The 16682-nt window shown below is 38.5% G+C and overlaps 3 protein-coding genes across 10 annotated transcripts in view; 2 read left to right on the top strand and 1 right to left on the bottom strand.

The window, feature by feature from the left end:
* Positions 1–73: 73 nt before the first annotated feature.
* On the top strand, positions 74–8742 carry LOC113667503 (elongation factor 1-delta). Of its 2 annotated transcripts, XM_089196521.1 has the most exons (12): positions 74–318; positions 1413–1481; positions 2034–2115; positions 2474–2536; positions 2842–2876; positions 5192–5275; positions 5848–5902; positions 6331–6377; positions 7139–7154; positions 7646–7708; positions 7884–7999; positions 8645–8742. In XM_089196521.1, the coding sequence occupies exons 1-12, from the start codon at positions 196–198 to the stop codon at positions 8681–8683; spliced, it is 792 nt and encodes a 263-aa protein (XP_089052647.1). In that variant the 5' UTR covers positions 74–195; the 3' UTR covers positions 8684–8742. The 2 variants fall into 2 exon arrangements, with proteins under 2 accessions (XP_089052647.1, XP_089052654.1); XM_089196528.1 differs by lacking the exon at positions 1413–1481 and having other exon boundaries at positions 76–318.
* A 1457-nt stretch (positions 8743–10199) lies between these two features.
* Positions 10200–16682, bottom strand: part of LOC113667559 (ectonucleoside triphosphate diphosphohydrolase 1) — a 9831-nt gene continuing 3348 nt past the window's right edge. For 2 of the 7 annotated variants that reach the window (XM_089196479.1, XM_089196492.1), the window contains exons 2-4: positions 13017–13064; positions 12798–12886; positions 10200–11649 (exon numbers count right to left, since the gene is read on the bottom strand). In XM_089196479.1, coding sequence (XP_089052605.1) covers positions 10399–11631 — 1233 coding nt within the window. In that variant the 5' untranslated portion in view covers positions 11632–11649; positions 12798–12886; positions 13017–13064 and the 3' untranslated portion in view covers positions 10200–10398. Of the gene's footprint in view, positions 11650–12393; positions 12494–12797; positions 12887–13016; positions 13065–13235; positions 13376–14052; positions 14091–16682 lie in introns of those variants that run through there. The other 5 variants (XM_089196491.1, XM_089196484.1, XM_027183414.2 and 2 more) reach the window with 5 other exon arrangements.
* Positions 14614–16601, top strand: LOC149053844 (uncharacterized). Its single transcript, XM_089212215.1, has one exon. The coding sequence runs from the start codon at positions 15348–15350 to the stop codon at positions 15789–15791; it is 444 nt and encodes a 147-aa protein (XP_089068341.1). The 5' UTR covers positions 14614–15347; the 3' UTR covers positions 15792–16601.

Genomic DNA, 16682 nt, shown 5'->3' with positions numbered 1-16682 from the left:
TTTTCTTTTGCCTCATCTGATTGGTTAAATTTACCAACTTCGCAAAGCTATCCAATCATATCTCGCAACATATCTGGAAACCGGTAGTAGAAAAAAAATCTGAGCCACAATTATCTCTTTTACTAGCTTTGTCGCAACCGAGCGTGTTAGTGGCTGCGAAAGTCGATTAAATTGATTTCTCGTTTGAAAGTCAACATGAGTGCAGCCATGCTTTGTGAATCCATCTGGGTCGACAGGCCTAAATATGAGGAGGCAGAAGCACATTATCAAAGATTTCTCGCCGGAACTGTCGGCGGATCACATGGCACAGAGAAAAAGGTGATTAAAATATATTTCTCCCTACATAAACCTTGATTTTAATTGTAAATTGTACATGTACACAAGGAATCAACAAGATGGTGAAATTGAATTTTCTAGATCTGACGCATTTTTGGCCTGCCAGACTCCACGCGTCTGAACATTGTCACAGTTGAAGCAAATATATTAAAATTATTTTGTAAGCTTGCAAATTAAATTGCTACAGTGAGTGATTGAAAAGGCTTCTTTTTTCAAGAGGGGATACATAAGCAGTTTGGCATCTTGAAACAATCACGTACAGATGTACACTGTAGAATTTCTCGTTTTACTAACTTCCCCTACTCCCTCGGCCAGAGAATGTACGGAAATGGATACAGTGCATGTACTAAAGAACGCGAGATAATTTCTTGGAGCTTTAGACATAAATATTTTGGACGCACCCGTGCACTAATTGCATGTATTGCATATGTAATACTTAAGTCAATTTAACTCTCTCATACAATGTTACTCGTTGCATTATGGTTGCAAATTCACGGTGTACATGTTTATCAGACACGTGCAGCGTGTAATCGAATCGCTCTGACGAAGGGCCAACGCTCGAAACGTCAGCTTTTAAACTCTTTTCAGTGGCCAATTAAAATAATTAAAACTAAATTACCTTGTTATACTCTCCTGCCAACGCAACACCACAGTTTCTTAAGAAACTAACCCCTATTTATATTTATTCAGTGTGTAAATTAGTTCTTCAAACAGTTAACTGATTGGTCATGGTTGATTTTTCTGTGAGATGGAAAGAATGTGAGGTTGAAGTTCACACCTTTCACCCTCAAGAGTGATGAGCATCTAATTTCTCCATACAATATCACTGTGACTCACTCTTATAGGTTGAAAGAATAAAGGAAATGATCACCAACAAAAGAATACACCAGCAAATGAGTGCAAATTTCTCGTAGTCTTGGCATGCATTCAGAATTTCACTCACCAGTAATTCCATACATTCCCTCTTTCCTCCTCGCTGTCTTTCATTCCCTCTCTTCTCTTTGCATAGTTTTAACATTCTAATTTCCATTTCTATTCTTTCCAACTTTTTCAAAACTAATTCTGTTTTCTCTCAGGGTTCAAGCTTTTCTCCAGTCCAAGAGATAGCAAATGCCCGTAAAAAAATCCAACAGACTCTAAACACGGTAAGCTGATGTTTAGCTTGCCCCATCTTTACTAAGAGTCCATTTGGTTTTCCAGCTCAACTCCTAATTTGACTGGTGATCTGAATAGTTAGTCTTCCTTTATCTTATGGTAATTTTCTATAGCTAAGACCAAATTGGATGATTCTGTGTCTTTGACTCGGATAATTTAACATTTGTAATAAATGATAAGAAGGAAAGTCCAAGCAACAGGATTCTGCCAACTGTCAGTCTCTTACCAAAAACCCAAGAGGTTTGGCCTAATCCTGGTCACAGTTCCTCCAAGATTTTGTTTGCTGAGGTTCTTTGAGAAGCAAGAACTCTGTCAATGATCCTGACAGAAAAGTAAATGACTGAATTTGATGGGCAAAAGACTTGATATGCTAGTGTGTCTGGTGTTGCCCAAATTCTGGATTTTGAGCTGTTTCATCAGCAGATATTTTCATCAAGATTTGTGCCAGATTTTGCTCCTGGCAATTTGATGTCAATTTTATTGGTTTTCAGATGATTTTTATTACTCACTGTTTAGCCATCATCCTATGTGATTCTTTTAAGGCTCTAACTTCCACAACGGCTTCTGCTGGAGGAAATAATCGTATTGCTCAGTTAGAGGAAGAAAACCGTGAACTTAAGAAAGGTACTATTGTCATTATTATTCAAACATTGCAAGAGGAGATGAAAGTTTTTATGGCAGGTCCTCCCCCCTCCCCCAGCAATTTCTGTATCCATCTATACTTTTAAGTAAAGAGAGGTACTGTAAGAGAGATTAGTAACTTGTCAAGAACACAATGCAGCAATCTGGTGAGGGCTCAAACTCAGATCTCTCAATTCAGATTCCATCAAACAACCAAGCTTGTTATCCATCATGGAGTGAAGACCTGTCCCATAATTCTCCTTGTCACTCAACTCTGCCTGACCATATCATAACATACTGGTATTGGACGACATTCTCCAATTACTGAAATACAATATATGTTGTGATTGATCTTCCATAGTCACTGAAGAATTCAAGACTGCCCTTCAGAAGCTCACACTACGAGTTGATCAACTTGAAAAAGGTAATAACATTTGGCAAGTTATCTCAACTAATGAGTAGATGGCTTGTTCTTATCTCAAGCATATTATTATCCAGGGCACACCAACAACATCAAATATATAGTCAACATGTGAGAGTATTTCTCCCTGAATTCGCCAGCAATTGAGTGAAGCTATAATATTTCTATATTGCTCGACAAACATATTGCCTGTATAAAAAAAAAGAGGAAATTAGCTATACTATGCAGATTCCCCTTTTTTTGATATTTTTGATATTTTTATATATATATTTTTAATGTTTTTGTATATTTTCTTGTTCTGTTTATAGGAAATAAACCACAAGGATCAAGTCAGCCATCAAAAGTAAGAAAGTAAAGTTTCGGAAAAACTTACAGAGTAGGCAGTAATACAAAGTCATGTATTTGCTGTGCTACCATGTGTCAGTTTACAGTTAGCATTTCATTTAACTGTTTAACCCCTAAGAGTGACTAGCATCAAATTTCTCCTTATAATATCATCACTGAATCACATATTAATGTCATGAGAATAAAGGAAATGATCACCAACTAAAGAAACGTTTGATTGTTAGACAAATTCTCCTTGTCAGCATCTCAGTATATGTACAGAGAACATTATGGAGAATATGAATACTGATGTTAGGGTGTAAAGGGTTAAGGTTATTGTCTCTATATTGCATGCACAGCAGAGATTTTTCAGGTTTGATAAACACGGCTTTCAGACTCTTAGAGGCAGCAATTACCAAAAGGGGTCATAGGTCAACCTCTTTCCAGCCCTTCATTCTCATTAACCTTTTGTCTCCAAAAAAATGAAACCTTGAAACCTCTTGTTGGCCTCAACAGTCATCACATCGTTAACAGTGAAGACTTTGTCAACAAGATTGCAGAACTTGAAGTACCCCCTGGACAGAAACTCGTTTCATACGATGTTTCCTCACTGTTTACCAGCATTCCGATCAATGAAGCCATTCCAGTTGTCAGAGCCAAACTGGGAAGTGACCAGAGCTTACCGGACAGATGCCCGTTAGATATCGCCCAATTATCTGTTCTACTAGAGATGTGCCTCTCGAACACATACTTCACATTCCAGGGTGAATTCTATAAACAAAAGAAAGGAGCTGCAATGGGGTCTCCAATTTCCCCTGTAGTGGCCAATCTCTACATGGAACAGTTCGAGAGCAGAGCTCTGGACACCGCCCCCACCCCTCCAACTATGTGGTATTGATATGTTGATGACACGATGGCCAAGATTCACGAAAACGCCGTCGATTCCTTCTCAGAACATCTAAACTCCATTGACCAACACATCCAGTTCACTTCGGAACAAGAAAAGGATGGCAGGATTCCTTTCCTTGATACCTGTGTGAGTATTAACCAAGATGGTTCTACCAAGATCTCCGTGTACCGCAAACCTACGCACACGGACCAGTACCTAAACTTCCAGTCAAACCATCATCTACAACACAAAAGAGCTGTGGTTAACACCCTGATGTTGAGAGCTCAGACCTTGGTTACGGAAAACGAGAACAGAACTAGAGAAACACAGCATGTCAAGCAAGCTCTAAAAATGAATAACTATCCAGAATGGATGCTAACAATACCACATCCAAAATCTACAACAGAAGATACCGAAGAGCCTCAAAACGAGAAGAAAATCTATGCATCAACGCCATACATCAAAGGTATCTCGGAACGCCTGCAAAGAGCGTTCAAGTCACACGATGTTACACTTATTCATAAACCCGTCAATTCTTTAAGATCACAATTGGTACGTGTCAAGGACACAACTGTCAATCTCAAGAAATGCAGTACTGTGTACCAGATCCATTGTGAGAAGTGTAACAAGGAGTATGTTGGCGAAACGGCCCGCGCTCTGGAAATCAGAGTGAAAGAACACCAATCAAGAAGTTCATCAGCTGTTCACGAGCATTGTCGCCTAGAGGGCCACTCGGTAGACCCAAATAAGACAAAAGTACTATCAACCGAAGTTAACACCTTCAAACGCAGGATAAAAGAAGCTATTCAAATTAAACTTACGAAACCGGCATTAAACAGAGACAATGGTTACCAATTAGCAGCCATTTATGACACAATTCTAACCCCCAAGAGGTGTTAAAAAAAAAAAACCTTTTTAAAATTCATCTTTTTAACATTCATATCATTGACTGATGAAGTCCGGTTGAAATACGGACGAAATATTTCATAAGTTTTAACTTTTAGCTCCGAGTTTGGAAAAAATTTTTTAACTTTTATTTGTCTCCAAAGGTCTGATTGTTAATTCTCCCATCTAGCTGATACACATTTTCTGGTGAATTAAATACTAAAATTTTATGATTGATAAGTTTGAGTATTCTCATTACCTGTCTGTTGGATAATGTTTGGATATTATAGGGAGAATTAACATGTGCGTGACTTCTGGGACTCAAAGGATTAACCAACCCAAAATATGGACTTTCAAGAAACCTGACTGTGAACAGTGATTTAAAGACATGCTTTAACTCCCTCCCCTCCCTCATATAAAAAAACCACCAAGATCTCTCTTGACAACTCTTCTTCTGTACAGTAATTTGAAATCATTTACAGGTATCTCATTCAGAAATTCTTTTGGATGACTTCTTGCTGACTAGAATTTATCACTTTTTTTCCTTTCCTGCATTTTAGCCTCAGATGAAGGAGGAATCCAAGGAAGATGAAGATGATGAGGACTTTGACTTGTTTGGCTCAGATGATGATGAAGATGAAGAGGTGATTTTCTTGAAGTCTTGTTTTAACTCTTAGAGCTTTAAGAGTAGCTTGCTTTGTAATTTCTCCTAACAGTGTTATCCCTGGATCAAACTTTAAGGTAATGAGAATAGGGGAAACTATCACAAATTAAAGAAACTCTTGTTTAAAAAAAACATCTCCTTGTCAGCGCAGTAGGAATTTTATGGAGAACAGTATGGTGAATATGCATACTGACGTTAGGGTATAAAGGGTTGAAGAAAATTGAATGAGGTTTTGAGGAAATCCATTTTAAAAGAGGGCATTTTTGTTCTACTTGCTTGGAATCTTAGGAATCTGAGTGAAAACAAGGAAATTAGAAAAGGAAACTTCACTGCAGGACAGTTATGCATTTAGCCCTAAAGATAATTGCTAATTTTTAGGACAATAAAGAAATTGCAACTATTATGACATGTCAGATAATATGTGTGATATTCTTTACTTATCTAAGTCTTGACCCAAGTTCACAGAACACTGTGTTTATCTGATGGCTCAGGAGTTATATCTTCCAGATATATAACAAGCCGTAAACTCATGTTTTTTCTTTGATTTCAAAGGAAGATGAGGTCACAAAAGAAAGACTGGCACAATATGCAGCTAAGAAAGCAAAAAGTAAGTTGTTTTTATATACAGGAGGCCAAAAGTTGTTGTTGTTGTAGTGACTGGTTATTGCCTGGACATATCTCATGGGTGAGGTACCACTCCATCCCAAGTAGAACTTTTTATTTCATTCAGATTTTCAGACTATTAGTACACATTTAAACTATTAGATTCAGAGAGGCCTTATTTAAGGCTAAGGGGTTTTGAGCCACACAACAGAATGACCTGGCTTGGAGTCAAATCTCTACTTCTAAATCTGTGGTTGGGTGCACCAGTCACCACTGACAGCATATCATACTAGTGTGCCTTGTCACTCCAATCTCTCTCAAGAGAAAGGCATTACCAAGAAATTTCCTCCTGTAATGAACCTCTTAATCTGATGCGCTGAAATCCTTATTCATGTCTTATGCTAATAGCTTGGTTGTGCATTTTCATTTTAGAACCAGCACTAATAGCAAAATCAAATATCATATTGGATATAAAACCGGTATGATGATACTTAAATGTTATAAATTTGTAATGGGGAAGGTCATTGTTGTTGAAAATTAATATTTTCTGTTTTAGAAGCTATGGGTTGTACAAGTAATCATGTTGTTCAAATTAGCCCAAAATAGTGTGAAGTCTCTCAAAATGAGGAGTGTTTAGCCCTGTAACCCTTTAACTCCCAAAAGTGATTAACATGTGACTTCTCCCTACAATATCTAAACATTAGCCAGCAAACAGGTCATGAGAATATTCAAACTTACCAGTAAGAAATTGATATCTTGATCTAAAACCAAGTTCTCATAACTTATTTACAAGGAAATGTGTAATAGCAAGAAGGGAGAGTTAACTATCAGATCTTGGGAGTTTAGGGGTTAAAGTATTTACTTTGCTCTTCAAATTGAGATAAGTTTTGTACAAAGTTGAGCCGGCAAATTTAACTTGTGTAGTTGTCCTAAGTTCAAGTCTCTGGCTTGAGTATTTCAGTAACCAATTGATCCACCCCTTGCCAGTCAGCATCTTAAGCCAAGTTGTGTTTATTTGAATAGTTTTTTCATTGTTTGTTCATTTGGGCCCTTAGAGGCCCTATTGAGGAAGTAGTATATTATGTGATTGTTATTATCATCATCATTCTCATCATTTTATTTTCATTATAATTATCACTATGGATATCACTCTCATCATCATCATTATCATTATTAGTGTTGTGGTGTTTTAACTTTATTTATTCCTTTATTCTTTTTTTGCTTAATTTTCCTGTCACAGTGGGATGATGAAACAGGTTTGTTTTATATACCTTATAACTTGCTTGCATGAGTCAGCTAGGCAATAGGGAATTAAATTTGACATAGCCAGATTAAGTTTGACAACACTACTTTTTAACCAATAAAATCTCCTAGGCCAGAAATTTTGTACTCTCCTCCCTTATGACTGTTCCAGTATCTGAGGTTTCATTTCTAGTAGTTTCTAACATGAAATCAAAGGTGCTATTGGATGAAATTTCTGTTTGGATCCATGATCATGTTTTTCATGTTTTGTGTGTGAAATTGGGTTGTATCTATTTCTCTGCCATTTCTTAGCTTTAACTCATGAAAAGTTGTGTGTTGTTAAATAATTGTAACAAACATGCTTCAAATTCAAGTTACTCTACTACAATTTTCTCTAGAAGTGAAAAAATGATTACAGCTTGGTAGTTGGTTAGTCAGCCAGTCAGTTAGGGATTGCGGAAAGGTACATGATGATTGACAATTCTTAATCCTTTCCTGTGTCCAGATATTGCTGCCATGGAAAAGGCTGTTCGTTCAATTGAATGTGATGGATTGGAGTGGCAAGCAAGTAAGTTTAATATTAATTCTGGCAAAAGAGAATGGTTGATCTGTTATACATTCACACCATGGGACATAATGTATTTTAGTCATTTGATATGAAGTATATCAGTTGATGTGATAAGCTGCACGGGAGATGAGGAGAGAGTTCTGCTGCTGAGTAAAACCTTACACTTTGTTCCTAGGTAAGATTATGCCTGTAGCATATGGCATCAAAAAACTTCAGATCTCTTGTAAGGTTGAAGATGAGAAATGTGGTACAGATTTCCTTGAGGAAAAAATCACAGAGATTGAAGATTTAGTAAGTATAATTACATGTAATTTATATTCTTTTTATCATTTTTGTTATTGCTGTTATTATCTGCAGATGAGAGAGATTGTTGCGGTTATGAACACTACTTTAATTAGCAGTTTTAAAATACAAACGGTACAAGCCTGAATTTTTTTTTTTTCAAGCTTTATTTTCACCAGTGCTTGAGTAGTGTTTATTACTGCAATGATCACTTTCATCTTCAAATATATGAAATACATGCATCTACATTCGTTTATAAATATCATTATTAATAGTTGCAGTAGTTTTTTATTAGTTCTATGATTGCCTAGGTGTAAATGGAATCTTAAGATTGGGGAAGAATCAAAATGGTAAAAGAGTCTCCACCACACCCTACCCCCTCTTCCAAAGGAGTCTCCACTACACCTTACCCCCTCTTCCCAAGGAGTCTACGCCACACCCTACCCCCTCTTCCCAAGGATTCCACACCACACCCTGCCCCCTCTTCCTAAGGAGTCCTTAGCATACCCTACGCCCTCTTTCGTGGCCAAATTCCCTGCCGCACCCGCCAGAAACTATTCCACGATTTCTTTTGTCTGTCTTAAGCCGGCCTTCTTGAAATTTTCATTGGTATGTATATATTTTTTTTTTCATTTTTTTTTGTGCGCCTTGCAGGTTCAAAGTGTGGATGTCGTGGCTTTCAACAAGCTCTGAACTACTGAATTATGCCTGTGAATTTACGCAGCAATCGAATAAACTTCATTTAAATTCAATCGATTGGCATTTTATTGTTTGTTTTAATAGATGTCACAGGGCGTGAAATTAACTTTTTTTTCTGATAGCCACTTGGCTCCTGAATTCTTCAAAGTGGTAGTCAATTCAAAAAAAGTTGGTCGCCATTTTCAAAGACAAACAAAATCTTTCTTTACGCTGTCAGCGTTCTAGATAGACCCTCCAAAATTAAGTTAGGGAAAAGATCTTTAACGTGCTACAAAGTGGACACTAGGATGGATGATAGCTAGATGGCGTCTAGTTATCGATCGAGATGCATGTGCTACGTTTTGGAAACAAACTTAACGAGGAAGTTTGCCGCGGATTTATCCTAGCAAATCTTTTTAATTCACTATATCTCTTGGTAAGGTTATGATGAAACGTTCTAGTCGCCAATTTGGCGACTAACTTTCAGGATTTGGTCGCCAAAGTGAAAAATTTAGGCGCATTGGCGCCTGTATTAGGCGCAATTTCACGCCCTGTGTCAACATTTTCTCCCTGAGCCTCTATCAACACCTGTTTAGATGGAGGAGTTGCGTATCAGCCGCCAGTTGTCCAACCTAATATTTCAAGAGTTTCAATTACGATCCGTTTAACCCTTTACACCCTAACACCAATAGGCATTCCTAAGGTGCCAACAAGGAGAATTCGTTTAACAATAAAGAGTTTTTTTGGGGGGGGATCATTTCCTTTATTCTCGTGACCTTAATGAGTGATTCGTGGGTGATATTGTGAGGAGAAATAAGATTCCAGTCACTCTTGGGAGTTCTCTTGTCCTCGTTCTCCTTTGTCTCTATTCACCAATCTGGTGTTTCTCTTCCGTCCAAGCTAATAATTTAAGGGCGTCTTTCTGTAACAGTAAAAACGACCAAAAAAACCGGGCGACGAAGCTCAATGACGAGACTCGGCTCTCTTCGGTTATTTCCGGTATGGTTCGACGGCGATCAAGTGCGAGACCAAAACGCTTTTGGACAACTTGTATCAAAAAACCAAAGTTATCACATGACCTTATGAGTAAAGGGGTTAAGTTTCTAAAGAAAATGTGCTGCTGCTCCGGTGGGAGAGTACAATAGGGTAATTTAGTATTATCAACAGAGGTAATAGCGTAAATTGACCGCCGTAAAAGTTTCAAAACTGATATTTCGAATGTTGGCCCTTCGCCAGAGCGATTGATATTCTTTACGGTGGCTAATTTACGTCATTAACTCAGTTGGTAAATTACCCTCTCAAAACAAGACGGTTTGATAGGGAGCCAATGAAAATTCACAAGTGATCGACTCGTGGGAAAACCCGAGTGAATACTTCGCTTCTAGTTTTAATGATTGACGAGATGATTCGATTTCAAATAGTTTATAATTTCCCCACCCTTCTTCCTGATTTCTTTATGAATTTTGGGAAACATCTTTTTTATTAAGTTCACATGTAATTCTGGAACGAAAATCACAGTCACGCAGACTGAGTTATGTTTCGTACTTTATTGCATATTGAACAGAACTTGAGATATCCAATAACTTACGATAGTTATTCTGAAATCCCTTTATACTTTATTCTTTTTTAAATACCTCTCCCTGCTAAGTAACTTATGACTTTTCCCCGAATAAACTAATGCATGTCATTGATTGGCTGACTATATAAGGAATTCTACCTTTGTATTTTTTTCACAACAATTCTGAATTGAACAGAGCAGCGCCAAGGGTCCAGCCCAAACTAAACCCTTCCAATGTGTTGCCAACCATGATAGTTTTGTGAGCAGACAAGCCGTAACCGTGGGTGAGAAGCTCAAAAACGAAATTGCCTCCGAAGCAATGATCTTTGGCATACGGGTTGCTGTTGATGCTCTCTAGTGTTTTAGCGCAAAAATCTCGCGATCCCTTATCAAACATGGCTGGTGAGAGGGGTTTGGTGCAATCGGAACACAATATCCCGATGGTCGTGGCAGCGTAATATATCCCAGCAAAACCAAAATAATTCCCGCGTAATTTGGGCTGATCATTAAACGGGCAATCACTCTTTTTGCAGAAAAACGTTTTCTCAATAATCCTTCGACAGGCGGGAACATTTGCAATTCCTACGACGGTGAATAATTCACCACTGATATCAGTTGTTTCATTGAAACCTTTATGGTGACACGGACTTTTGATAACACCATTTTTGAAAGGTTTCTTTGGCAGTCGTTCAAGGTATGTTTTGCGAGCTTCATTCAACCCATACCCTAAATAACTTCTGGCAAAAAGATTAAATTTTTTACCTCCCACATTGATTGAATACAAATCATCCTTTTTTCGCCAAAATTGGACAGCATTTTGATGGGAAGCCCCGCCCAAATCCAATATCCCGTAGGTGTGGTGGGATTTCCCTGGGATAAAATTCCCCTCCAAAAAATTAACAGACATCCAGGCATAGATCCCTTCAAGTGCCCCCGAGATCACTCTGGCGTCTTCAGGGTCAAACATAAATGGACATTTAGCTTTATCGTTCAAGACTCCCTTTACTTGGTCCATAATCGCCTTAGATTTATCTTCATCTAACAGTCTCATTCCACCAGTGGCGAGGAAGAATAGATGTGTGCTGGAGTGTTTTTCCGCTGGTATTGTCTTCATCGCTGAATCCAGTAAAGGTCGTAGATATGCCTCAATTTCCGTTGGGTCCAGGTCGGCGATACCTGGTTTTGCTTTGCTGGGTGAAGGATCAAGTTCGTGCACGTCTGCTACTTCCAACGGGGGCGAGGCGACGTCAATCTTGTAGATCTCAAGCTTTGTTTTGGTATAGCCTGCATCAAACATAATGACGTACTCAGTTTCGTCTTGTACCACGTGACTGCCTAATCCGCAGACCAGCATGCTTGATAGGCTCATCAGTAGCAAGATAAGGTTACCTTGTTGTCGACCCATTTCCTTGCTGCAAGAATACTATTAGGAGAAAATGAAGCAAAACTTATACAAAATTGTCGCATGCGTAGAATAAAGTCCTCAAGGCCAAGTGTAAACCCATGTAGCAATAGTTAAGTAGGTCCATTAAGGGCGGGGCAGAGGATGTTTGGGGATCACATAATTTTCAGGGAGAACCGAGTGAGGGATCAGTAGTCGCCAACAGAATTTAAAGGGAAGACGGATCAATATCAGTATCTGGGCAACTGCCCACCTACCCCTCCCCTAGCCCAACATTAACCTTAAATTGTTGTCAATTGACTGTTTTTGAGTTAGGGGAGGAGTAGGCGAGCAGTTTCCCAGATACCAATATTTTTTTTTTCGGGAAGACTATAGAAAATCGACTTTCCAGTTAATTGCTAATGAGAGGAGGGGGTCGGAGTCATAAGAATATTACAGAGCCCCCTCCCCCCCTCTCCCAAGCGAAGAATAATGACCAAATGCTTTGGTGTATTTTGATCACTCTTCTTCGTAACCAAATGTTAGCAGCTCTACTCACCGATTTTTTTTTTGTTAACTCCAAAGCTAAAAAAAACCTTTTTGTAAAAGTTCTTCCCAAAAAATAGCGGCCAAGTGACTTGTTGAGGTGAAATGGTATTTCACTTTCTAAAATGCACGTGACATGTTTTCGAAACTACAGGTTTTCCAAAGGGAAGTTATTTCAGCACTACAGGTGTAAAAATGTGAAAACAAATGATGACCTAAATATTGAAGCCGATGTCTTACCTACATCCGGTAATTCTGATTCCATTTCAGAGAGATTTTTCGGCAATGACTGGATAACTTTTTGTAATCAACCGTTAAGATTTTGGCCATTTGACGGTTGAAACATCGAGACCCTCAGAAAACGTTTCTTACAATAAGAAACTAAAAATTTTTAACTCTTTTGTGATATCTGTTGATATACGTCGCATAAATTCGACGAAATATTTGCCTTGGGGGTTAATAGGCAATGAAATGTCCAATTAGAATGTCTTTGATCCTTGAAAAATACCTGTTGCAAAGCTCTTATAGTAAACCAATCGTGTAACTAAGTGTGAATGAGATAGCACAAACCCACTGAGACCCAGGAAATTAGAACAACATAACCACGAAGACATTCAACAAAACAGAACAGGAAGACAACTTACAATTTGACTTTAACCAAGTGTTTTAACGAGTGCGCTCTCCGACTATCACTGTTGGTCTTTAGAGCTTGTAACTTCCTTTAAATGTTTTGCTGTGATAACTAATTGAGGCACAATAGTTCATTATCACTCTCTTATAATTATCCACCGCCAATAGATTCAACGCTGAGTTATGTATCAAAACGACAGTTACCTTTAATGTAAATCAGGCAAAAAACTTACCGGATCAGTTATCATGAACTTGGAAGAAATTCTCAAGCAACTGATAACCTAAAATTAAATTCAGATATTTAAGTTTTATATTATCAACCGAGTTGAAAATTGGCTACCGTAAAGGCTTCGAAAGCAACGGTGGCAGTTTACATTATCAATTCAGTTGATAAAACCTGGTAATTTTTTTTACACTCCCACCGCCGTAGCGCAGGTTCTTTCGAAACTTACCCCTTGCTTAAATATAAAATTTAGCTTTCTCGTAAACTTAATTAGTGATTTCAGTTGAATAAACTTTCATGGAAATTGAACCGCCCTAGTAACTCGGCTTTTGATTGACTCTACGTATACGTGCTGCCGATTAGAAGAACGAATGATTACAGGGTGACAAAAACATCCATGCTAAACCGAACAGTTTTTTCTTTGTTAGTTAATGAGCTCTAATTTTTTCGTGCAGCTGGTGAGCAGAATTTCGTAATTTATTCCAGTTGTGTTTGAACTGTACAACGTCACAGAATGGGAATCGATGATGAAATTTACGGTCTCTGCAAATACAGCTGTGAAGCAGTGTGTTAAATGTTACAGTTGTCAATTAAGGAGAAATATCTTTACTTGTCTCTTTCCTGTCTCTTGAAAATTAATGAAGACGGTGTCCTTCTACGATAATTAAAACGGAAAAATTATCCATACATGGCAGTGGCAAACGGCAAAAATATTTACACGATAAATGTCAAAATTGCAGACACAATTTCACATGGTTTCAATTTCATTGAGAGTGTAATTACTCTCAGATGTGTTTTCGACACATGAGATTATTTGGTCTCATCAACTGAGTAGATAGTGTAAATTGGTCACCATAATGAGTTCCTAAAGTTGATTTTTAGGCGTTAGCCCTTCGTCAGAGCGACTGCCTTTTTACGTGCTCTCGTAAGGTTGAATAAACCTTATTACAACAAAAATTTCCTACAAAAAAAATAGAGGAAAGGTAAATGTTACAAAAGAAAAAAGCTTATTAGGTATTAATCAGGCAAATTCAAATGGTCTTCACCTATCTTTGATACTGCACAGGTGCGCCATGATATCATCCTAAAATTTGGGAAGTAGACTGTCTTAAATTATTGAGATCAAATTGCAACAGCATAAACGTTTTCTTTACAACTGAAAGTACTTTTATCTTAGAGAGCAACAGTAAGGGTAGCAGTCTGGGAGCAAATGTCATAAAATAAGGTCCCGTGTGAAGTTCGTGCTGAAAGCAAGCACCTAGTGTAAAAGTGTTCATTAGGACCTACTAAACATGAAAAGTTTTGGTGCCAGCTTTGCCACTTGCTCAGACGGCTTTTAAGGGGGGGTTAAATTCTGACCCATGAAATCCAGCGTGAAAACGAGGCTAAAACACATTATTCCTCATAACTTTGTAAATAACAGACGAAAATACACCAGACTTGCTCACATGATTGGGCATGATCCTCCCTGTTAGTTTATGCTAATTTACATAGGTCACGTGACCTTACGCATGAAAGCGAGGCTGAAACACATAATTTACTATAAATTTGTCAAAAAAAATCCTTATCATGCCAAACTTGCTCACCTTAGTTAGTTAGACATCTTGCATCGATTGGTGCCACTTTGTAGTGTCACGTGACCCCATACATGGAAATGAGGCTGGATTGCAAAACACGCCAAAGGTGAACACATCATCCAGGACAATAACGTTGACTCATTGTAATGCATATTAATGCTGTATGTATAGCATTTGAATGAAAAAAATAAAAGCTAAAAAGGTGTAATGATAATGTATTTTGTGTGGCTTATATAACTTTATTATGAGCGATTTCTACAATCCTATTTCGCAATTGGAGACAAGTCGTTGTGGCATGGGGAACGGAATGTGAGGCAACGCACAGAGACGTCAGGCATTTACGAAGTACACAAGAAGAAGCCGACACGAAGATTATTTTACATACTCTGGATGCCTCTGCTCAAGGTACTACCCAACTATCTATATGTTCTCCTATCACTGATGTTCTTGTTTTGGCTCTCCGACGGTATCCAGATTTGTGCTCCAACCCTTGCTTTATTACTGGGACCGGCAGTAGTCGTAGAGTTATCAACTTGAAGTCAATCGTAGACGCCCTTGGGCCCACTAAGACGGCTGCGCTGCCAGCATTTCATGCGTTGACCGGAGCAGATGTTACTGGGAGTTTCTCTGGAAAGGGAAAAGCCATTTGTTGGGATGAGTTTGATAACACCAGCACTCCTATCTTGCAAGCTCTTGCTAACCTCGGTTGTGGGGAACAGCCAGATGACGGCACAGGAAGTGGAGTGGAACAGCTGGTTTGTCGGATGTACCAACCAAAGACAGACATCAAAACTGTCAAAGCCCTCAGATGGTCCCTCTTTAAGAAAAATCAAGCTGAGTCTGAGAGGTTGCCGCCCACACAAGCTGCTTTCCATCAAGCCATACTGAGAGCGCACTACCAGCTTCTTGTTTGGAACAACGATCATGTAGCAAACCCGGTGTTGCCCTCACCAGAAGGCTATGGATGGCAAGATGAAGATGGAAAGTGGGTACCAGTCATGAAAAATCTTCCACCAGCTCCAGAGGCAATTATACAGCTTGTCCGATGCAAGTGCGCCAAGTCCCGTTGCTCTAACAACCGTTGTCAGTGTCAAAAAGCCGGACTTGTCTGTACTGATCTCTGTCTGTGCTCTGAAGATTGCCAGAACGAGTATGATGAGAGTGATGATGAGTATGATGAAGACGAAGTCGAACAGGAAATTCCATAGGAATGGACAACAGAACAATGTATATAGATATTCAGTAAGACTTTCATGACTGTATATATAAAACAGCAGTAGTCGCTATTTTCATTTTCTGCCCTTGTTCCAATATACATGCGAAAATGAATACATGGAACCAGTATCATAAGTTGGCAAAATTATTGATTATGTATACAAGATAGATTCTCAAATGGAGCCTCCACAGTATTTGCTTTATCCGTCTTGTCCCTGTGCTATGGGCCATAGGACAATGATTAGTTGAAGTTTTTATATCTGAAATCGGATAACCAGATATGTATCTGCCTACTAGTTTTTAATACATTTGGCAAGACAAATGCCATCCTACACGATGCTACAAGATATATCCAGCCTCGTTTCCATGTATGGGGTCACGTGACACTACAAAGTGGAACAAATCGATGCAAGATGTCTAACTGACTAAGGTGAGCAAGTTTGGCATGATAAGGATTCTTTTTGACAAATTTATAGTAAATTATGTGTTTCAGCCTCGCTTTCATGCGTAAGGTCACGTGACCTATGTTAATTAACATAAACCAACAGGGAGGATCATGCCCAATCGTGTGAGCAAGTCTGGTGTATTTTCGTCTGTTATTAACAAAGTTATGAGGAATTATGTGTTTTAGCCTCGTTTCCATGCTAGATTTCATGGATCAGAATTTAACCCCACTTAAAAGCCGTCTGAGCAAGTTGCAAAGCTGGCACCAAAACTTTTCATGTTTAGTAGGTCCTAATGAACACTTTTACACTAGGTGCTTGCTTTCAGCACGAACTTCACACGGGACCACATTTGCTCCCAGACTATAGATTAAAACTAAAACAGAAATAAGAGTTAAGTAACCTAATTGGGTAACCTAGTAAACCAAACACAAACAAAAA

Source organism: Pocillopora damicornis, chromosome 1 (genome assembly GCF_964200805.1).
Source record: "Pocillopora damicornis chromosome 1, jaPocDami1.2, whole genome shotgun sequence".
Taxonomy (NCBI): domain Eukaryota; kingdom Metazoa; phylum Cnidaria; class Anthozoa; order Scleractinia; family Pocilloporidae; genus Pocillopora; species Pocillopora damicornis.
Note: the sequence above shows the minus strand (reverse complement) of the source record. Positions and strands in the feature narration are given on the sequence as shown.